The 23,542-nt window shown below is 48.5% G+C and overlaps 1 protein-coding gene across 6 annotated transcripts in view; it reads left to right on the forward strand.

Moving 5' to 3' along the window:
- The window catches only part of ARID5B (AT-rich interaction domain 5B), a 149,707-nt gene that overhangs the window by 20,764 nt on the left and 105,401 nt on the right, over positions 1-23,542 (forward strand). For 4 of the 6 annotated variants that reach the window (XM_077183390.1, XM_077183389.1, XM_077183387.1 and 1 more), the window contains one exon: positions 1,721-1,917. In XM_077183390.1, the coding sequence (XP_077039505.1) occupies positions 1,721-1,917 (197 nt within the window). Of the gene's footprint in view, positions 1-1,720; positions 1,918-15,247; positions 15,372-15,465; positions 15,805-23,542 lie in introns of those variants that run through there. The other 2 variants (XM_054637738.2, XM_054637737.2) reach the window with 2 other exon arrangements.

Genomic DNA, 23,542 nt, shown 5'->3' on the forward strand with positions numbered 1-23,542 from the left:
GAGTTTTCTTTGAAAATGCAAAGCTACTTTTCCAGATAAGTCATCAAAATGTTTCCAAAGTATTTTAACTGCCAGATTAACTATATCTTGAATACAAAGATAGATGGCTTACATTCTTTATGCAGAAATCCTGCCAATGCATAGCAACTAGCAACAAATTAATTTCTTTTGCAACAGTGGGAAGGAAATAAAAAAAAAGAAACCCTGCTTTGCTATGCAAAGCTCAAAAAGGTAAATAGATATTTAAAAAGAAAATAAGGTTACTCGTTCTGAAAGGGTAATCTGTAAGCAAAGAACAGAGGATTAAACATACATTTGCTCTCTTTACAGAATCTGTGTTCCAGCCTTCTCTTAATGTATTCAGCTAATTAAGGACTGCGGTGACCTTGTGGCAGATTCTGAAATCTAGGAATGTCTATTTTTTATTTAATTTTATTTTTATTTCTTTTAATGCTGCCTCTCCCACAGAGCTTAATACAATCTGTTTCAGGTCAAAGTCTGTTTATGTCAGCAATGTTCATACTACACAACTAAAATGTTTTAATGCATTTATCAACTGAAAATATTGCAAACATTTCATTTCCTTTGATACAGACACAAAAAACCCTCTGCCTTCATTGCAAATTCTTGTTCATATGAATCACTCTGAGTAATATTTGCTTTAACTTTCGTGTGGTTCTACAAACAGCCTTTATATGGCTGGACTTCAAAGCTGGTAGAAATAAAGGTTAGAAATGTGATAGGAGTAATCTATTATTAGGCATGAAACATTAAACCACTTTTAGTTATAAGCCTTAAAACCTGAATAATATAGATTTTTAACTTGCTGCATATTTATTGTGTTTTCAGTTAGTTAAGTCATTTAGCATGGAGGAACTGTTTGGAAGAGAAATATTTTCCATAGGAACACAGACCACAATTGGGTTTAATTTTTCCTAATATTTAATTTAGAAAAACTGCAATATGGTAACAGACATCTCATATGTCAAAGCTGAAATACTCTGCTTGGTGTTCCTTGCAGTGTAAAATTAATCTCTTACCAGCGCGCTGACCCGAAAGGCAGGTTTTAGTGAAACAGGCATGGGGTGATGGGAAGGGTGTGGGAAGGGAAGATAAAATCTCCTTCAAATAGCAGGGAAAGGGAAAAAATTAACACAGAGGAATGTCACAGAGTTTGCCATTGGTATCCAGTGACATGAGCTGATCCAAACACGTGTGTGAGGGGTTTCTTTGACCAACATGCCCCACACCATTCACGGTTCATCCCTGTCACCCCACAGGGGTTTGTGAGGTATCAGATCTGCAGGGGGACATTGCTGAGGAGGGATGTGCCCATGGGCCCTGGCCTTCACCCCTTCACTCCCCTTAAGGAATTCACATGGTCCAAGAGGAGCTGGACAGGGAGATTGCCATGGCTTTGGGGGACTTCAGCCTGTGCAGCCAGTGGAGGCTGAACAGTGTTGCTCTTGTTCTTGGTTAGGTTTGTGTACTAACACAAGAGCATAAAAATAAGCTGAAAACATGTAACAGTTCAAGCCAAACAGGTCAGCCAGAAATAAACTACCGTTTAAAATCCAGAATTTTAAATCTTCATGAGCCTGGGAAAGAACAGGGAGGCAGCCTGGGCCCAATCCTGTTCCCAGTCCTAGCAGTGGGAATTTTAACATTGACAATACGAGACACATTGCCCTTTTCTAAAAATCTAATTTTGTTTCCTTAGGTCCAGCTCTGCCAGCTTGCCATGGCTGCTGGCTGCTCTGCATGAGGTGGGATGAGGGGACTCACTTGCCCTTTCCTGATGGATTCAGCGACAGCACAGGGACATCGACCACCTCTGTTCGTACTGCTAGGGACACCTCAGCAATGTGGAGAAGGAACCCACTGCATCATGTGGAGTGGGTAATATCCAGATTTAGGGTATGTGTCTGGGGCAGGAGGCATCTCTCAGCTGCCCTGCTCTCCCCTCGCTGTCACAGGGGTTTGAGGGATTTGGTGGCTTCCCTCGCAGCTGCCTGCAGGGCAGGCATAGTGGCAGAGACCAGGTCCCACCTGGGCCAACTCTGAATGAGGGAGGGGGCTTGGGACCTTTAGACCAGCAGAGCAAAGTTGTGAGATGTGTGAAACAGGAGGGTAAAGCAAGACCCCTCCAGCAAGGAGTGGGGAATGGCTCATTCAGCGTCAGGGAGTGGAAAACTCTCGCTATTTATATTTTGGTCAGCGGAAGAAAGGGTCACACCCATCCATCTCATTAGTATAAAAAAGCATTGACAACACCATAGTCCCCACCTTTCCTTCTCCCATGCTTCTCCAGAGCACCTGGTGCTGTGCCAGAGGGCTTAATAGGTTACCCTGCAAAGCCTGGGACCGTGGTGTCACGCAAGGTTGCACATTCCCAGGAAGTGCATGTGCACAAAGCTGTAACAGACACAGACTGAGGAGCAATGGCCCTGGCTGGCAGTGCCGAGAGGTGCTAATATTGCTGAGGAAAGTGAAAACATAATTGAAACAGTTTATTTTGGGGGGATGCAGGACACAATGAGGCAATAGCTTCTGAGCAACAGATACCTTTAATTCACCTATCCTGGTCTTACAGACTTTTAATTTGCTCTACAAATTTGGCTGGTTGCAGAATGTGTAAACACCCAGAACTGTACACAGCAAACCATTAAACATTAACTTATTGTCGACTTTAAAAAACCCTACTCATGATATTAAAAACATAAGGGGAAAGAGATGCCAAGCTAGTGAATGAAGCCAGCTGACTGCTGAGAAGAGGCTATGGGTTTGCTCCTTAGCTTTGCTGTTTTCAGTAATCTGACTCACTGAGATATTTTTAGACACAGTAACAAGTTCCATTGTTAAGTAATTTTTCATTTGAATTTTTCTCAAATTATGCTGTCCTCTTGGCCTGCAAATCCCTTTCTTCAGCGAGGCAGTGCTGCTCTCCACACCCCAAGGAGGAAGGGGAGGTATGGAGGACTCTGATGATTTGGACCACATGGTGGAACAAGATAGATCTCAGCATCAGGTTGGCAGGATATTTCCCTTTCTTCAAAGGTCTCCAAACCCAGCAAGATTTTCTTTGATATCTCTCCAAAGGGATTTATCAGCATTGGGGCATACATTTGTTTAGATTGTTCCTGTAGGGTGGGACTTTCAAAGGAGCAAAAGGATGCCAAGTGCCAAATTCTCACCAAGTTCTCCATAAAGATTTCCTTAGCTTCCTTTGAAAATGCTAGCTGTGCTCCCCATTGCTCTGTGCATCCCTGCTGGAAAGATGCCCAATGGTACCCTCACAACGTGGGCACAAGGGATACAGGAAAGATTGTGACATTTTAAAAAACAGGAGGAAGAACTGGCCTGAGAGAGAGGAAATGCATGAAAACGTGCAGGTTGGGGAGGAAACAAGGAGGGAAATGGAGACCAAATTCCCTAGACCCATCATTGTTTGGGGTTTTTTTTATTCTTCCTCTCTGCTTATTATTTCTCAGGGTTTCCCTGGCATGTTTTAGTTAAAACAAGAGATGAACATCTATTGAGATCATGGGCAGAACTTGGGCCCTGTGACCAACTTGTGCTCGTGCTCTGGGCTCGAGACATGTCAGAACACACACAGGTGACCTGACGGCGCCAGGCATTAGTCTGGTCCCCCTCAGGGCTGCCATAGGAAAAGCAGAGGCTGTGCCCTAGGACAGGGCCACAGGGAAGTTAGAGGTTTGGCAGCTGGTTGTCTTATGTACTTTTCATGAAGCAGGGGCTAAGTCCTCCCTGATGGTAATGCACTGCCTCAAAAGTAAGCAGGAGATCTGCAGGGAGCTGCATAGAGACATTCAGGCCAGTAGCTCCCGAATAACAAATGCACTGATGTCCAGGAGAGGACTTCCAGAGCAATTTGTTCTCCTACCCTGGGGAAAGGGCCTGATGAGGGCTGTTTGGAGAGGATGTCAGAGAAGGAATTTTTATTTTACGAGTAAGGAGATACAGAGGCTCTTTCTGATCTGTTATAGGTGCATTAATGATTTGTGAGCTGAAGCAGAGCTTGTGGTCCTCTGGTTATTTTGCAGGCTGAGAAGAGCCTTCCAAGTTCTCTAAAACTGTATTTGTAGTCATGTACCTGGCTGGGTTTTTTAAATGATAAGTACCTAGAGATTGCTGAGAGCCACAACATCTCTTAAACCTAGTTTCTCCTTAGTGCTTGTTGGTTTCCAGATACAATTTAAGATGTTGATTTTGCCCCCAAGCTCCCATGACTTAGTGTTGCAAAGAAAAGTGGTTCTGTTAAAATTTGTCTTATATCATGAGCTAAGTAAACCTCAGCACATCCCTTCTCATCCCATGTTGATCCAAGGATTAGATGTTAGCTCCCTAATTCAGTGAGGACAGGCACAGACCTGCTGCAGTAGCTCTGCCTGGTGCTTTTGAGGGGGTGAGGGCAGCAGGGTGCTGAGGCAGAGAGGGGGCAGGGGCTCTTGAGTCCTTGTCTCTTGCAGAGAGATGGAGGGCAGAGGGAAGAGCCTGGAGAGACTCCCAGTTTGTCACTGGGGCACTGAATAGGACCAGCAGCCAGCTTGGGAAGTCCTCGGATCTCAGCTGGCAATGGTTGTTGAAAGGAGCTTCATTAAGCACTCCTGACTACAAGTTTTGGGAAATCAGAGTTTCACTTTGATTTATTTCAAACATTCAGCTACCAAGAATAAAATAAGGACCTCTCATATGTGTTTTGGAGAGGTAATAAAACTTATTTACATGTCTGCAAAGTCCTTTGCCATGCACACTTAAATCAGCATTGCAAATCTATCTGAACGTGGTACTCTGGCATCAGCCTCCAGATGACATGTAACATGTTTGTGGTTTGATGGCCTTCACTCAAAAGGCTGGCTACAATATTTTTATATTTAGATTTATTTTTTGGGTTTATGGTTGAAAGATTTCGGCTCTGGGCAGCCTTTTCCATGGCTTTTAGCAGCAACACTTGCAGTTGTGTTTCACGTAATTAAACAGCCAACAATACTTAATGAAGAAATAAATAACATCAATAAAGTAGTAAATAATTATATGCAGGCAAACACCAAAGACATTATCCATCAGGCAACAGCTGTGACCATTAGTTTTGATTAATCAATAATGTTGTACAATAGGAGCAGGAATGCTGGCCAGGCCTCTGGGGGAATCACCAACGCTTTTCTAAGCAGTAAGCATTGTGATTTTAAGCAGAACTTTCAGCAGAATCTTTAATTAAATGTAACAACCAAGATCTCCTCCAGCAGCATTGCTGCACTTCTCAAAGCCCATCAAGCAGCTGGAGTTTAACCAAGACCCATTTAAGGAATTTTCTGTAGCTGGGAAGGTTTCTTGGTATGTCTGTGTTGGGAGATGCCAGTGGGGTACCGTGTCCATCAGCAAAGGCACTGTTGGGCCAAGGGTGCTTTGGTGGGGTTTGGTGACCCTCTGAGCAAGGGACCAGCAGTGCCTGGCTTGTGCCACCCAGGAAAAATGAGCTGGAGCTTTTGGCTCTGCCTTCAGCAAGGTGGCAGAGGGCATGCTTGCCCAGCCTGCAGCTGGATGGAGCCCTCAGGCCTCATCCCAGTCTGGGCAGCTCTGGCAGCAAGCGCCTGTTCTGTGTTTTGTTTCCAAATGTAAATATGGCTGAAATTTCCCACCCATGCTGCAGCTCCTCAGGAAGGGGGCATGTGCTGTCCATGACAAAATCAGCAAAGTCTGGTTCATCTTTATCTGTACCTCCTGGAAGAGGAGCCTTATTGAAGCTTCCAGGAGGAACAGAGTTCCTCCCAGGCATACCCCTCTTGATGAGTGTTCCGGCCACCAGCTCACTGAATTCTGTGGCACCGCTGTCTACTTGGGCAGCATCCCTGGATTGTGCTGAGAGGTTCCACTGCAATCAGCCAGAGCATTGGCTTCTTCCTTTCCTTTATACTTTTTCCCCTTCTTTAGTGTATAAAAGCTTGAAAAGAAAGTAAACTATTGAGAAAGGCTGATCATGGCACCAGATCCCAACTTAGATAATAAGGCACAAGGTTTTATAGCCATTACCCCATTAAAAGAGAAAGAGCAGAAGGGACAGGAAGGGTTTCTGGCATGTCAGGGACAGGTTTCCAGAGTCTGCACTCACATCTTGATGGTTTGTTCCTCATGAAACTAATTGCTGATGACTTCTTGGCATCTGAACAAGCAACAGCACCACATTGCTTCCACCATGAGTCCAATGCTGGGGACATCTCCCCAGCAGTGGAGACAGGAGCATGAGAAGGGAGTGAAGCAAAGGCTGTAGCTTGACTTGACATGAACGAAACAGATGTGCAGACCCACTCCTGAAGGGTTACTTTTATTCTCTGAATTGGCAGATGCATGTAGGAATTTTGCAAGCATAAGGCACGTGGGTTTGTTGAGCTAAAAATGGCAAATCTCCAGAGAGGGCTGGACAGGGAAAGCCCTTGGCTCTTGTTTGAGAAATGGAGGTTTGCAGAAGGCAATGGGGGAAACATCCACATAACTCATAAACTCAAACAGTGCCCAGAGACCAGTCTTGAAGCCTTTTTTCCCAAGCCTTCTCAGCAGGAAAACCAGGAACAGAAATCTCACACGATAATTGCTGATAGTGCAACAAACCCCAGAGGGTTTCCTTACCCACTTCTCAACATGCAGGCACTAATAAACTCCTGTGTTAACATTAATATTCCTGATAGTCTCTGTAGGCTCCTTCTCCCAAACGTGAATCTCATTAACATCTGCAAACCCAAAGTAAGTTGGTGGGTGTTTAAAGGTGTATCCTGTGAACTGGAGAGCTGCTGCCTGCTCACAACCCCTCAGAGCACCTGCCAGCCAGGTCTGGTGGCACTGACTGCACTTCTGGAGTGTGGCATGGCAAATGGGTACTGCCAAATCTACACAAGTCTGGTAACATCTCAGATAATGCCAAGTGAAAACCGCTCCCATTTCTCCTTCAAAATCAGCAGATATGATTATGGTTTTCTCCCTCGCCTGTGAAGGACATGTGGGGTATTCCCAGGGGCACAGAGCACACATGTAAATTTCTCTGTGGATGCTAAGACTGGTGAGGACAAATTGACTGTTTCCTGCAAAATAAAATCTCAGTTTCATGTTTTTAAATAATTAATGCAGTGTAGGTAGCCTATAAAACTCAGGGCTTTTCCTTTCCTTAAAAGACAGGAAAGCATATCAATAAGCCACACATAAGGGCAGGGTTTGGAGGGTTTTTTTAGTTCTTTGTCACATTCTTTCACAGAGTAATCCTATTGTTCCTAAATAATTCAGGAACAGTATTTAAGGCAGATATTAATTTGTTCAATGAGATAAATTTAAAAATTACAGATAAAGAATAAGTTTTTGGTACGAAATGGATTTCTTTCCAGGAAAGCAGCATCTTAATAACAGATAGAGTATGGACACAACTTCAGAATAAAGACTTATTCTAGGTCCAGGCTTAAAGTACCTGAAATACTACTTTTTCCTAACTGGAACAAGGCTTCTGCAGACCTTTTCTTCCCAAGCAGATAATATTTGGCATCTTATGCACTACATCAGATAAGATAAGTGGATGATCTTCAGGTATTTCTCTGCAGTCCTGTTATTCCTGCTTAGTTTTATTGAGATGAAGCTCTGGATTCCTAAACTTGGGAAGGGCAGATCTCATCAGGCCTCCTCCTTTCTTGCTGTCCTGAGCCTGTGCTTGCCACTGATTCTGTTCAGAATGGGTTTTTCCTTGGGTTGCTGTTTTCTGGTAGTTTTGGTAGGGGTGGAAGTGCTGACTCCAGGCACAGTGCCCAGCAGCCAGCTCTGGCCTCCCTGTGGCTGTCACCAAGGATCACGCTGTCCTCTGGTTTCACCAAAATTCAGGGCTTGAGAGTGATATCTTTTTGAAGGACTGCAATTTTTAGATCCCTTTTTATTGCTAAGCTAGGTAATGCACCTCTCAAAGTCATTATTCAAATGTGGCATATGTTTTGCTGTGAATTTTCAGTGGAACTCTTTCCAGTGATTTTCAAAATAAATGAGACTTTGCATAGTACCTTTTCCGTATTTAACATTGCCTTCCTGGCTTTGCAGCCAAGGCTTCCTTTTAAAGGCATGTGCATGAGATTATGCAATCGTAGTATTCCGGATACCCAGAGCAATTAAAATAAATCAGGCTAGGTATAATGAAGATGAGCCAAAGCATCTGTTTCTCAAGAGGATTTTAAAAAAAACCCACCAACACTATCATCCCCAGGGGCCTGAATCCATGGTGGTTAGACCTCAGAGATTCTTGTACTACAGAAAAGCACTCACTTGGATAAGAAAAGGAGGAGCTGCAAAGGAGGAGAGGACTTTGGTATGGCCACAATTCCTGCTCCCTCAAAACAGCAGCTGGATAACCCCATGTGTTTGGCAAAGCTGGACTTGCAGATTAATTCCATTTCCCTTCTAGTGTTTTAGTTTGACATGTGTACCTGGATGGGGAGAAGGAGGAATGATTTCTGCATCCTCTCCAGTGTTTACCCCACATATCTTGTGTTTATAACCTGTAGTTATTGACAATGGTGCCTCATCAGGAGGTCCAGAAATGTCCATCCGCTTGTGCGAGGAACCACAGTGACCTGGGACACTGTGAGACAAGAAGGACACTTCAGGCCATAGAGTTGAGGTACCAGGAGCTATTCTGATTTGTTTCCCCCTCCACTGCCATTTGGCACTAGATGCCAAAAGCTGTTTTCAGGCAAAACCAGGAAGGGGGCAAAGTGTGGGGCAGTCTGCAGCAGGTTGTCTGCTGAGCTGCCTTGCTTAGGTAGGATGACTCAAAGACAGCTTAGCCAAAGGTTAAATGTTGCTAAACTGTACCAGATGATTGACTCATCATTGTTGTGACATTTGTAGCTCAGGTAAAGGATGAAGAGGTGGGAATAATTGCAGAAGAGACTGCTCATGCTTCCCAGGAAAAAATCTGCATGCAAAGGAAAGAGCAAGTTGTGGTGGTGGACACTTCAGCCCTGCAGGTAGTCAGGGGACCTCAGGAAGGCTTTCTCTGTGTCAGTGCATCTCATTCTAGAGCTGGCAGGAAAGATCTCAATGACTGGGAGATCAAATGTCCTTGCACAAACCAAACTGGGGGGAACAGAAAAACTCAAGCCAAAACAGATGAGCAAGAGCTGTCATAAGCACTTAGGCATTAGGAAGGCAGTCAAAGTCAGTAAGGAGATGAAATCCCCTGCTTTTATATGATGGCAGGGCAGAACAAAGCCAAATTTGAGTTTGGCTGGTGCAAAGCCCACTTTGCCCTGACTTGCTCCCCAGCAGCACTGACTGCTCCCTCTGAGACAACTGCTTACTGTCCTCTGGCACCCACCAAATTTCTTTAAAAAAGGAGTTTTCTAAGGAAAAAAAAAAAAGCCACAACAGCTCAGACCTGCAAAGTGGAAAGAGGTCAGCTTGTTTACTTAAACCGATTTAAATCTGGCACACTGAGAATAGCAACTTGCTTTGACCACTGACTTGGGTAAATATGGCCTGGCATTCTTACAGTGATATTTCCAGCCTCAGTTATCCCTATCATGCAGGGATATATATATATATATATATATATATATATGTATATATGCACATAGGTATATTTTCACTAAAAACAGTTGAGGTAAATTATTTGACAGGAGTTGGATGTGAAATGGCTGGTGTGCATTTCCTGTGCATTGTTTGGAAAGTGGTGAAGCCCATCTAAAGTCCTACCAGGCAACGTCCCCTTCCAAGCTTTATGATTATAAAAGAAATCGTTTGGTCACATTTAGGAACATTTCCAGTGGAGAATTTTTTTTCAGGATTTGGTGAGAAGGCAGCTATCTTTAGCAGATAAATTAGCATGTTTTCTGGAGAGATCCACACAGGAAAGGATAGCCAGGGATTGCTTGCTGGACAGTATCAGCATTCCAGCTTTGAAATGACAATTCAGCCCTTGTAACGTGAGATGAAATGATCTCCGTGGCCTCGGCTCCCTCTTTCTTCCACAGCCATCCACGCTACCACCACACATAACAAGACATAATTTTACATAAGTAGAAGACTGTGCTCTGAGCCAATATCCGAGTCGTGCCTGATTGAATATTGCCATTTCAGAGCCACCATCTAATCACATTTTTCAGGCCGTGTGAACAAAATAATGTTGTTATAATTACACAGAGTGTTTGTGTGTATGCACGCATGTGTATTATATATGTATAATGACATTAGGATGATAATATAGCTGTTTCTATTAGCTCTGTGGTATTAATAAGGTATGACAGAAAGTTATTTGATACCATTTGAAATCCCACTTGCATTTTCATATTGCTCTCAGATGTAATTCAGGGACTTGATTTTTATGAGTTATGGCTCTGATGTCACTTGTATTTTTGCCTGTAATAGGTCCCACAGGAGCAAAATTCATCAGACTCAATTAACAGCATCTGAAAAGTGTATTTGGTTAGCAACCAATCAGGCAGAAATGGTGTGGGCTCTGTTTTAGCTGACCCATCACTCTGTGCCACTAGATGAAACCAGCTTTGCAGGCAGCAGTTAGCAGCCGCTGGAGCTCAGTTACTGTGAGAGTAAAACAACTATTTTTGGGGCTGGTCAGCTGCTGGTTCTTCCTGTCCATGGCTGCACCCCTTGTTACGGGTCTCAGAATACTCTGCAGCCATCTGGGCACCCTTCTCCTTTCTGTATGTGCAGGTGATCTGTCCCACCAGTCACTATTTTATTGGTGAATATCTTGATACTCAGTGATGATTATTTTCTTTAAGCAGCCTAGTCTGGGAGCCCTGGGGCAGTGGGGTGCTTGTTCCAGGCGAGCTGCTAGCAGTGCTATGGGGGAATTAAAAACACAATGCCAGGGCAACAAAAGGAAATGCAAGGTAAATAAAAATAATTCCAAATGCACGTATGAGTTGAAGACTGGGGTTTGAAAGCTGATCTCATGTAGGGTTTTCTGCTCAGTTTGGTCACTTATTGGGGCTGGTGGATCTTTTGAAGGGAAGATAAATGCTATGACTCCTGGTATTATTAATGCTTTGAGCTGGTGATTCGTACATCTGATCTAAAGGGCTCCCAAAGTGAGAGACTGATCCCAAAACCTGCTGAACTGAACATAGGGCCTCATGGCAATTTCTCGGGGCTTTGCATCCCATCCCCTGTGCTGAGTGGGAGCAGGGGCTGGCATCATCCTCACAGCCCCTGCTCCCGCTGTGACTCCATCTCCCACCCTGAACACTCCTCTTAAAACTCCTCTGTGTCTTAAAAGCCTGGAAGGGAAAGGCTGTGAGCAGAGAATCAGTAAGTGGCCTGGAGCCCCCCAGCACTGCTGCCTGCCCCCCCGTGCAGGCACAGCCCCATCCCAGCGTGGATCAGCCTGTGTTCCCTTCCAAGCACAAAGCCAGGCTTCAAGACTCCAATTGCTTCCTGTCTCCCAACATGCCTGACCACAACTATTTTTAATTGTAAGGCATGAAAATAAGGTTATTTAATAAATTAACGCTTCAAATGTTTTTTGGTTCAACTTTGGCTGTTTATTAGGAGCAGCCTTATTTTGGCTTCTATGCAGTCATTTCCAGCTACCACTCTGTTTGATCCCCATCTTATTTCCTTTGTAATCTACTGATCCTCTGTTGTTATCGTTGCTGTGTTTTATGGTTTTACATTACTTTATTGACTCAGTATACTGTAGACTGCTTTTTTTTGGTCCCCTCTTCACTGAAAATAGCCTTTTATGAGAAGCTTAAGCAAAAGCTTGGAATGTCCAAAAGAAGGCACAGAAAAATTACAACATTTTTCACATTTCTTTTGGCAAGAGAAAGTTACAAAATATTCATATGAAGAAACTTATTCAGTGCCTGCAGGACAAAATCCAACTTTTGATAATATGTGGAATTTCAATTTCTGCTATAAACAGGCTCTGTATTTTTTGTATTTATTATTTTGAAGTATAAAGAATTTTCTGGGGGGGAGGGGGAAGGCTCCTATAAAACTGATGTCAGAGCAATGATGAGTATGCATGCCCTCACTGCTGGGAATATGTACACTTCTGCACTGCCACAGCCTCTGTTGCTGTCCCATTCCAAATGCTACCAACATTAGCAATTTAAACAGGATGCTGGGGGTCCTACCAGCCAGCAGCACCAGATGAAGTGACACCAAGGGCTGGGGGCTGGAGCCATGGGGATGGAGGGTGAACCCTCCTTTTGTTCATGCTGGGCCCCTTCTTCTGCCCCATGGACAATGAGCTCCTCTACAGATGAAGGTTAGGTAGGGTCCTGCAGGAGCTCAGTACATGGAGCAGTGACTTGGGCCATCCTGCATAACCCCTGCCTCCCAGCATGCTGCAGGGATGGATAATCATCCCTCTGCTCAGAGGACCAAAGCATGCTCTTACCTGGTTGTTCAGCCTCACCACCTTCTTCATAGAGGACATAACACCATGGCTTGGAGGAATGCTTGAAGGAAGTCTGTAGCTGGTGGGAAGGATGGGACGCGGCAACTATCAGAGCTGTGAGTGATGCTTCGTGCACTGGGGAGGAGCTCAGGGCTGGCACAGAGGCTGCCAACAGTGCCTGGGCCCCAGCTGCTGGGGTAGAAGCAGAGGGATTTGGGCACAAATGGAGATGGGAAGTTCTCTTTGCTACTTGATTATATATGGTGGGAAAGGAGTAGCCCTACCTGCCTGAGATAAAGAAAATGAAGAAACAAATACAAATCTGTTTGTGCCCAAAATATTGTAACAATCGTTTGAGGACTGTTTTATCTGTGTGAGAATATAACCCTGATTAAACATGTCAAGGTCAGTGAAAACAAAGGTGAATTGCAGAAGAAATGTGTGTAATTCTGGCCAGGAATTCACTGGGGGTGAAACGGAGCAGCACTCCTTGCTTTGCAGGGATGTGTCGAGGTGTGGGTCTCACTTGCATCACCTCCCACACCTGTCCAGCCCCTGACAAACATCCTCCAGGGGACTGAGCTCCCAAGCACAAAGTGACAAGACTTTATTGGCCAAAAGGGCTGCTATTTGCAGCTTTCCTAAGCTGTTCTGCTGGGTTTGCCCATCCAAGCCATGCTGGTGCTGGGTGGAAGCCCAAGCAGCGGTACCCACTGGCTTCCTGCTGTCCTCAAGGAGCATCCCAGCCTACCCCTGGTGCTCACAGTGTTCTCACCGCTGTATGAGCTGTGAGGCCACAGACCAGACAGGCACTCGGGGCATCTCAAAAGGATAAAGGGCAGGAAAGGTGAAACCTCTTACAAACTGTAAGGATTTGGTAATTCCTCCAGAGGAACCAGCAGAAAATCAGCCTTCCCCTTGAGAAGCACCAAGCATCCCAGCCAGGCTTGGGTGCTGAGGTTGTCAAGATGAATCCCTCACCTTCATGGCACCGAATTCATGGCGAGCCTAGCCCTAATTCCTGTGCCTTCTTCGTTCCCGCTACCCGGGGCCAAGCAAGCCTTGCGCCTCGCGTAGGGGTTCCCGTCACCGAACATCACGGCTTGCAGCGGGGAGGGCCCCTCGGTCCCAGCGGGATTTGTGCACCGACCGTGCCCCGTTGTCCAGCACCGCTGTCCGTCTGTCCTGCCCCGCTGTCCAGCACTGCTGTCCGTCTGTCCTGCCCCGCCGCCCGCACCGCAGCAGCGGCACCCGCTAGGGGGCGCCCCGCCCGCGGCGCCGCCGTCCGCACTTGTTGCTGCCCCCCGCGGCGCGCGCTGTGTCGTGATGCACGCGGCGCTGACGTCACCGCTGGCGTCATTATTAACGATCTCATTCATTTATTTATTTATTTGCTCGTTTGTTTATTTGCTTATTTAATTATTTATTTGTTTCCGTTTCACGGCGCCCCGCCGGGGCGGCTCCGAGCCTGTGCCCGCCCTTGCCCCTCTCCCCCTGGGATCAGGGCCTGCGGAGGGGCCTTGGGAGGGGAATGAGCCAAAAATTGGGAAGTGCCACTGCTGAGGAAAGCGCAGAGGAACATGCTCCCCGCGGAGCCACTTTGTAGTGCTCCCTCCCCCACTGCCCCGCGGAGCCGGGGCTAGCTGCCCTGGCGGGCAGTGATGGAGCCCCGGGGAAAAGGGCGAGAAGATCAGAGCTCCCCCAGAATGACCCGGTCCCTGTCCGGGGATGGGCGGATGGGGGCTCCGCGGGCGCGGGGGGCCGCGCAGCCCGCCCGCCGCAGTAGCATCTACCTGCGGGGATGCAGCTCCCGGAGCCCCGATGGGAACTTTCCGTGCCCGGCGCTGCGGGGCGGCCCTTGCGCCGCTGCGGGACCAAGTGCGAAGCCCACGGTGCCGGCCGAGCCTCCCGGCGGCGCCCCGAGCCGCCCGCCTTAGGATAGCGGAGGGTGCGCGGGACGCGTGGAGCCGGCGGCTCTCTCTCCCCGGCGCGGGGCGCCGCCGCAGGGGGCGGGCGGGGCGCAGGTAAGGGGCCGCCCCTCTGGGCGGGGGGCGCAGCCACCTGTCCGCCGCCCCGCGCCCCTCGAGCCATCGCCCCGGGCCCACGGCGGCAGTACCGGCACCGGCACGTGCCGCTGCGCGCCCGTGTCCGCGGGCGCGGAGAGAGCGCGCTCATCGCCGCCGCCGCGCTCCCGCTCCCCCTCCCCTTGCGCTGTCTGTTCCGGCCGAGCCGCGTCCCTCCGCGCAGCGCCATGAATATTGATGTGTTTATATAATCGATAACCCACTTTCCATCCCTTCCCGGGGAACAGCGATAAATAAATTAGGGACGCGCCGCCCGCCCTCCGCGGCCGCCGGGGGGGCGGCAGGGGGGGCGCAGCCCCCGCCGTGCGCTCCGCGGCTGCCGGGGGTGGGAGCGGGATCGGGCGGTGGGAGCGGGCGGTCCCGCCGGGCGCGCGCGGACGAGCAGCGCCCCTCGCGCCGCAGGAAATGGTCTTTATATTAGACATATACGGGCAGGTCCTGTCAGATCCGCAGCGCGCCCGCCCGCCCTTTCGGCCCCCCAAAAATCGCCGAGCGCGGACAGGGGCCCCGCCGCCGCCCCGCCGCCTCTGCGCCACCCCCCCGAGGCCCGCAGCCGCCCCACGGCATTTTTGCCCGGCCCGGGCGGGCGTCGGGGGCCCGGCCGGCGTCGGGTGGCGCCGGCGGCGGGACGCGGCGGGGCGGCGGCGGGGCGGCGGAGCGGGGGGCGGGCGGCAGGGGGGGGCGTCGCCGCGCGCGGCGGGGCGGGAGGCGGCGGCGGCGGCGGGGCGGCGCGGGGGCGGCGGCGGCGGGGGGCGGCGGGCGGCGGGGCCGGCTTCGCCCTGCCAGGACCTGCCGGGCTCCATTCACGCCAACAAGTTTGGGAGAATGTTGAGTTCAATCGCGCCGGAGCCGCGATGGAGCGCAGCGCACTGCAGGTACCGCGCCGCCCCGCGCCCCCGCCCCGCCCCGCGCCCCCCGCTGCCGCGGAGCCCCCTCCCTCCCTCCCGCGCTCCCCTCCCGCCGCCCTCTTCCTCCTCCTGCCCCTGCGCGGCGCGGCGCGGCGCGGAGCCGGCGCTGATGCCGCTGCCGTGTTGTTGTTCCCCGCAGTGGGTCGGCGCCCCGTGCGGCTCGCACGGCCCCTACGTCTTCTACAGGGCGTTCCGCTTCCAGCGCCGCGGCGGCGGCCGGGCGCGGGTCCTCTCCCTCGGCGACTTCTTCTTCGTGCGGTGCCGCGCGGAGGAGCCCGCCTGCATCGCGGAGCTGCAGCTGCTCTGGGAGGAGCGCACCAGCCGGCAACTTCTCTCCAGCGCCAAACTTTATTTTCTCCCCGAGGACACCCCCCAGGGCAGGACCAGTGACCATGGCGAGGTGGTAAACGCGGCGCCGGCTCCCCCTTCCCCCGCGCCCGTCCCCACCTGCATGCCCGGGCTCGGCTCCCCCCTCTCCTGGCTCCCCCCCACCGCGTCCCCCTCCCCGCCGTGCGTGGCGGGGCAGCGCGGAGGGGCCGCGCCGTCGGGGCGCACCGGTGCGCGCTGACCGGGAACTTGTGCGGGCGGGGGGAAGGAGGGAGGGGGTCGGGGTGCGGGGCGGCCCCGGCCCGGCGGGCAGCGGAGTGTGTGCGGGGCTCGCCCTATCCTTCTGCTTAACAACAAAAAAAACCCCAACAAAACAAAAAAAAACCCCGAAAGCAAAATACACGGAAAAGCGGAGGAAAAAAAAAAACACGTTGGGGGGATTTCGATATTGTTCGGGGCTTTTTTTAAGTATTCGATATGTTTAAGAGGGCGGAAATTACGAAATGGAGGCAGAGGGAGATCAAAAGCTCTCTTGCTGGCAGGGACGTGTTGAATAAAGTGATAAATGACAGGTACGGGAATAATACATTCAAATAACTTGCAGATATGCCTGGGCGTATTTCGGAGCCGCCGCGCTCCCGGCGCAAACGCGCTGCGCGCCGGCACCCTCCGCCGGCGGCCGCGCAGCCCGGGATGGGGCCGCGCAGCCCCGCACCGCCCCGCCCCAGCCCCGAGCCCTCCCGTTATCTGCTTTTCAAATTCATTGCTTCAGTCTGGGGCGGGGGACGGGTGAGGTACCCAGGCAGGGGGCTGCGAGGATGGCGAGGGTCCCCGAGAGGGGCTGGAGACCAGGCGGGAGGGGGACGAGATGTTTTGGGGGAACTTCTGTTGGAGATGCCGGGGGGGTGGGTCCATGGGGGGGCTGTCCGCAGGGGCTGTTATCGGAGGCACGCGTGGCTGTAGGTGCCAGCGTAGCTGTGTACCCGCACACACGCGTACGCAGCCGAAACGCGTCTCGGAGCCACCTTCGCTCGCTGCCACCTCTTCACTTTAATTTTCTGTGCGTGCCGCTGAGATAAGGGAGCCTTTTCCTAAGAATCAGGGAGATGACAGTGAGCAATGGATGCTCTGAAATTGCCCGTGGTGACTATTTAAAACTGTGCCTCTGCGTGTCTCGTGTGTGTGTAAAATGAAAGATATTTGGAAGGGAGGGGGGGTGGGGAAAGGGACACAAATCATTTTAATACGCCTTAATGATCAGCTCATGTTACTGTGGTAGGAACATCAGAGAAAATTAATCCTACCATTACGAGTAAAACACTGCTCCGGTACGAGAGTTCTCAGCTGCATGTACCTTCCTAATAATACGCACGATTTTATTTATTTTTACATGCAAACACCGCTAGTAATTAGCCGTGTGATTATACTTGTGCATTTCATTGCGGCTTTAACTGATGTCATTCTGCATTATTCAACCATATGAAAACAATTTTCAATTAAGATAATGGCACGCCTTGAAATTATGCAAATGCCGGCCGTATTGTGTAGAATAATTATGACAAATGTAAAGCAGGTAAAAAGTTTCCTAATGCAGTTGTGTTTTACACCCCGGTGATGTCATTTCCCCTCTGGCCTAAGTTAGTCATTCATTAGCAGAGTAGCAGCAGCAGCAACAGCAACAGCTCTGAGTGATACTTCTCTGGCAGGGAGCCTACAGAAACCGGCACTGAGAGCCAGGGCCTAGAGAGGGCAACATAACACTCCCATTAAGAAATGTACTTTGTTTTCACTTACTCCATTAACTTGTTTATAGACATAGGAATGATTTTTTATGATCGATTTTTAATAGTTTGGAACAATCCGAGTAGTGCTTGGGGATGTGCAGGCAGCAGAGAGACAAAAAGCTGGGTGCTGGCTGGCTGGGAGTAACTGCTCTCATTGTGGGGCAGGGGCAGCTGTTTCCCCTTGGCACCCCAAGGTCCCAGTCCCTTCGGTAAATGACACTCACCTTGGTCCCCAGACGGGCAGCAGGGCCACCTCTGGGGTCATGGGGCTTCCTAACTCTGGCCTGGACCCCTTCTGCAGGAGGAGATGTGGCTCTCGAGTCAGATGCGGCTTATAGCCGCATCAGAGGGGACCTTATTTGTGGTGTGGGATTGCTGATGGGATAAAATACCTCATTGTGTATTCAGGGAGTAGGGATGGAGTGAGCCGGTGGTTAAGCGTGTATTGCGAACCTGCGGTGTCCAAAGCAAAGGGTGACGGGGCGCTCGCTGTCACTGAAATGGTTGGGGAGGGGAGCAAGTGGCTGAATTGCAGGCTTGTGATCGAGCCCACCAGAGATTTAGGCATGGTCTCCAGCAGCTACCTGCGCCAGCGGCGTGATTAATAGAAGCAGCTGGCTGCCTGTTTTCCGTAATAGCAGCACTGACACTATGACAATATTCAGCTAGTGGCTGCAAGGAGGGATGTAATGCTTCTGTTACTCACAAATTTCTGATGGCGTATTTTATCTGATTGCCAAATGTTTGAGCTAATCAGTAATAAGTGTAAATATAAGTCTTTTTATAGCTAGCTGAATTCATCATCCAGATTTAAATATAACCCTGACTGCTGCTGAAACTGGATGTTTCCATGCACTGCCCAGATCCAGGGAAGGTTCAAGCCCAGGTGTGCTTCCGCTTCAGCACCCTTCTTTCCACCTGAGGCTCAGCATCCCCGTCACCACAGTGGAGAAACTCCCTTTGGATGCCAGGAGCTGATAGAGATTATTTCCCAGGGACTCTCAGTGGATGGTGAACATGGGATGGGGTTGCTTGCATGCAGCAGGTATGGGTGCTTCTGACCCTGATGCTCATTGCATCCCAAGGAGACATGCATGGAGAGGCTGGGAGCAGCTCTGGCATTATGCTCAGACCAGGGGTAGAGACGTTTTTAAGAGCGACAGGGCCTGTGAGGCCACTGCTAGGTGAACTAGAAGAGTTTGTGCTACTTCACTGAAAACTTTGTTGCTGCTTTCAAAACACGGGGGCCTGGGCATGCTGCTTCCCACCTCACCATCAAGCCCAGACACTGCAGCAGGTGCAACACTGGCCAGAGAGCAAGAGCAGCCTTCTCTCTTTTCCCTCCAGCAGGGAAGAAGTGATTCTCCTCCATCCATACAGGGCCGTTACCAAAACAGTCTCTTTTGGTGGAGGAAGTCACCACTTTGCCTTGATTTTCTCATTGATTCTGGTCTGGTGGGGTCCCGTGTCACCTTCCGCATGGGCAGGGAAGTTCTCCTTGACAGCAGGTGCCTCACACAGGGGTCAGAACAGGATGCTTGGAGGCCTATGAAAATCCAGAGGGAGCACCTTTAAGGGCACCCCATTGTGTTTGAAACAGTTTGATGGGGTGCATGTGTAAAGGAGGCCCCCAGCTTTGCTGGCACCCAAGTGTGAGAAGCTGTGTGCTGTCAGAAAGTGCCTGCCCAGGCCCCTCGTGCCCCTGCCCCACACCTCCTGTGGTGTTCAGGGGGCACAAGGTGGGCTCACCCTCCAGCTCACAAGGTCTTGGCAAACCTTCCTCCAGCTCATTTACTGTTCTGTGCTCCAAGGGGTGGTGTGGGGTTGTGGAATGACTGACCTTTGCAAAAGCAGTTGTAGAGCAAAATGCTTGTTAGTGCCTTGTGCTTTCATGTTTTTAAAGGTGTTGACATTAGTTAGACTAGGCTTAAAAATACATTTCAAAGTTTATATCATTAAGTCCAGGGATGGTATTTGATGTGATGCATACAATTCCTAAAAAACCCTGATTCATTTTGCATGGTATGACATTCTGTGCACTGCTCTGCATCGTGGTGAATGCTGCTTCCATTGAGGCTGGACTGTCAGTGGGGATCTGCCTTTGGTTCATTCATCAGCAGCAAAGTTTACTACGAACTCATGTTGATTTCATCTCTTCTCCCAAACTGGGGATCTGATGCAATGCTTTTCGCCTTGCAAATAATCCTTACTCATGCAAGTAATTTACATGAGTAAGCGTTGCTCATAGAGAGGAGAGGAGAGAGCTAGTTTCCTGTAATTATTTCCCTAGAAGTATTTTGCATTTTGAGACTAATTGGGGTAAAGGAAAAAAAAGAAGTCACTCCATAAATGTGTGTCATTTATAATTGCAGAAGAGATTCTTCCAGAAAGTTAAGGGAATCAGTGCTTTTGTTCTCTTTTCATTTTGGGATAGATGCTGACAGCATCCCTCGAAAGCCTGGTTCATTTTATAGGAGCTCTTCACTTGCAGGGGTCCTACCCCAGTGCCTAAAGGTAGCATAGGCTGGCCCAGGCATGGTGTCTTATATCAGCACTGCTTTATTGCCACCCCCCTAGAAAAATGTGCTACTCCCTTTTCACAGTAATGGATTTTGGTTTTTTTTACAGACGTAGGAATCTGTACACTCTTATTTGAAATGAGAATAGCCTCGTTTTAGCCTCCACGGTGTGTGCCTTACGCTCGTATCTGTCAACACTGGTAATGGCAACACGTTTCAAACATGCAGATTATGATTATTAAAGGGTGCTTTAAAAATCATGCTAATAGCATCAATCTCCACTGTACACTTGCTCAAATTAATTCAGCTTTGGAAATCAGCACACTGTAATAGCAGTGTTAGAGAAATGGCATTTGTCATAAAATATCGTGGGTTTGGTAATTGCATATCCACTCTGTATATTTTTATCTCTCTTGCCACCAGTAGCATATGCTGGCAAAGGAAGGACAGGGCAATGATATTACTCAGAGAAGCCACATGTTGCTAGCCATTAGCCAGCAATCTGGAATATCTAGTCATTTAAGGCAGATTCCTTAAAAAAAAAAAACAAACCCAACTTTTTATTTTATTTCCTTTCTTCTTTCCCTCCCCTTCCCTGTGCATTCAGACTGTAAAATACACCCACTGCTTTCCAGATTTGCTGTTCCCAGTCTGATCAGTGGCACTAAACATTAAACTCTTGTCTTTGGAGAATAATAGGCCTCACATGGTACACCCTCAAGCATGTTGAGATACTGTGCAGGCTGGAAAATAAAAATGTTCTAATTGTGTCTTTTAAATAAGCATAGGAGTGAATTAATTAGACTATATTTTGTCTTTAGTTGCTTAGTTACACAATAGTATTCCTAAGCGCAAGTAAGATAAATTGGCTCTTTTTGTGCTGCTTGTCCCTTAATCATAATTACTGTATTGCTCAGGAGAGTAACGCATACATAGATTTTGCATTTTTAATAATATTCAAACAATATGCGAATGATATAGAAAGTATGTTCTGATTCAAGCTCTCGTATGCTTTTATTCGGGAAGAAGTTCTACTGCTATGGGAGCAATATTTGCATTAGTTGCTCAGAGATGTAGTTCTGGGAAATACATAATTGAAATATTCTTGCAATGCTTGTTCTGGCCCTTTCATTCGCATTCAAAATAACAATGCCTTAAGTCTCTGAACAGTCATCCACTCTAGATTTAAGAGCTTTTTTTCTTTGTGTGCGTGTGTGTGTTTGTGCGTGTGCAGTGTGGGTTCACACCCAGCGTTAACCCTGCACAGCCTAGACACTCGCGTGATTCATGGTGTTGTATCAAGTTGAGCTTTTTATTTGTAGCTAAAATGCAGTCAGAAGGTCAGATGAACATCGGCATTTTATGGCATTAATCCAATGACCTTAATGCTTGGCAGGCGTCCATGTTTCTATGTGAAGGTGCCAGGGTTATAGATAATAAAAGAGTTTGTTTTCATTTTCTGGATATTTTAATCTTTCTTTGCAAAGCGTAGCCTCGGATTTGGGGGGCTTGGGGCTACTCCCGGGGGCCAAAACTTTAATGTCTTACTGGGTTGTTGAACGTTAGCTGCTAATGATGGGCAGATTGATACAGATACTGAACAATGGAAGGTTCTGGCAAGAAACCCCCTAGACATGCTCAGTGGATGTATGTGAAAATTGGCTCCATTGTTCTGCTGTATGAAAAGCAAGTAAATTATTTACAGATATTTGCTAATTAAAGCACATATTGTTTTACCAGCACAATAGAACACAATATAACAAAAGACAAAAGAATAAGCTTGCATAATTTAAACCTGCTAATGCCATGTACTCCTTGTTAAGAAAAAATATAATTATGTAATCTATGAGGAAAGCTTCTCGTACTGTAACTGTAGTAGGCAAAATTAGGAATGAATTGCTTGTCAACTTGCCTAAACTAAAATAGCTCTTTGAGATCTGTGAGCTATCTGACAGCAAAACATGTTGACTGAAGCCTATTTTCTATATGGTCAGAACTTCTATCTGCAATGACAGATATAAATTCAATTTGAACCTCTGGCTGGGAGTGGGAGGAGGGAGAAAAAAACACCCCAGTCACAAAGGAAGAGGCTCACAGTAGAAATGTCATGTCTAACTGCTCACAGCCATCCCTCTGTGCACCCCATCTCCACCCCACTTCTGGCCTGATGTATCAAGACCCCAAAAAGCATCCTGCAGAGACATGGTGATGTTCTGCCCCAGGTCATTTTGCGTGTCACGCTTTGGAATTACTGAGTCATGTGGAAAATGCTGTTGCTAATACAAGGGAAAGCAAAAACCATAGGACTTCACGTGCTTCAGCCATGTCCTTTTAATTTGGTCTTTTCTCTTGGTTTTGGACCCTGGAAGAAGGGATGAACACATCAGTGTGAGTTTCAGACAGCTCTGTGCAGCTGTGCTTAGGCTGGGGAAATACCTGTCACCTGAGTTTAACAAGATCATTATAGCCCTTTAAAGTAATTAGGAAAGGATTAACAGATGAAAGGTTCTGCCTTGGCCTCTTTAAAATTCTCTGGTGGGCCAGGTAAATTCCTGATTTATGCATGTTTCCCTTCTCAAGGCTCTCCCCATAGGTTCATGGGTGGAAAGCAGTGGTCTCTGTAGGTCCCTGTATGTAGGGAATAGGTCCGGATCCCAGCAGTCAGTTGAGCTCCACAAATCCTTTGGGACACCTCTGTCTGCCCTGGGCTAGGGGGTGCATGAGGAGATGGCACCAAATGAGGCACTCTGAGCAGGGTCAGGGGAAAGAAAGCTGCCCCTACCTGTGCCAAGCTCTGCAGCCTCTTGTGAGGCTTCCCTGTCATTCAGTGATCCCACCTGTGGAACAGGAGGAGCAATTCCCATCTGGCAGAGCTGTGCCCAGGTCTGCAGCATGCTTATGGCAGGAGAGTCCTTCATGTGCCCTGTAAGGGAGGCTGAACAGGGCACATTCCAGAGCCAGGCCTTTTCCACCACACAGCCAGTTTTTTAGCTAGTTTGTGGTCCTGCAGTCTTAAAAACTTTTGTGTATATTCACAGCCCACAGCTGGCAATAGGGAGACAGGACCTTCTTACTCTAGAGGAAGTTTCTGAGAGCAAATCAGCCCTGTACAAATGCTCTCTGCCTCTTTAGAGCTGGGTATGGTCCCTGAAAGAAGTGCTGCTTCTAGGAGATGCTTCTGGAGACCTGGGTTCAGGTTCCTGAGTGACTTTGGGTGGGTGGGTTAGGGCTGAATTGAGATGATCTGCTGTCCCAATGCCCTGGTAGTGTCTGGATGGCAGAGAAGAGCTCTGGACTAAAGACTGTGATCAGGACCTTTTGTTTTGACTGTGCTGTCAAACAAAGCTGATGGTACTTCCCTCAAAGATCCAGGTAAAAGCCTTCCTATGGGAGAGGTGCTTATTGGCAACAAGCTCCCTCCTTCTCTTCTGCATGTCTGCAGCATGACCTCCTGCTCCTCAGAGGGGTCTAGAGCAGGGAACTGGATTCCTGAGTCAAGAACTGCCAC

The sequence above is a fragment of the Agelaius phoeniceus genome, chromosome 9 (genome assembly GCF_051311805.1).
Source record: "Agelaius phoeniceus isolate bAgePho1 chromosome 9, bAgePho1.hap1, whole genome shotgun sequence".
In the NCBI taxonomy this organism is placed as follows: Eukaryota; Metazoa; Chordata; class Aves; order Passeriformes; family Icteridae; genus Agelaius; species Agelaius phoeniceus.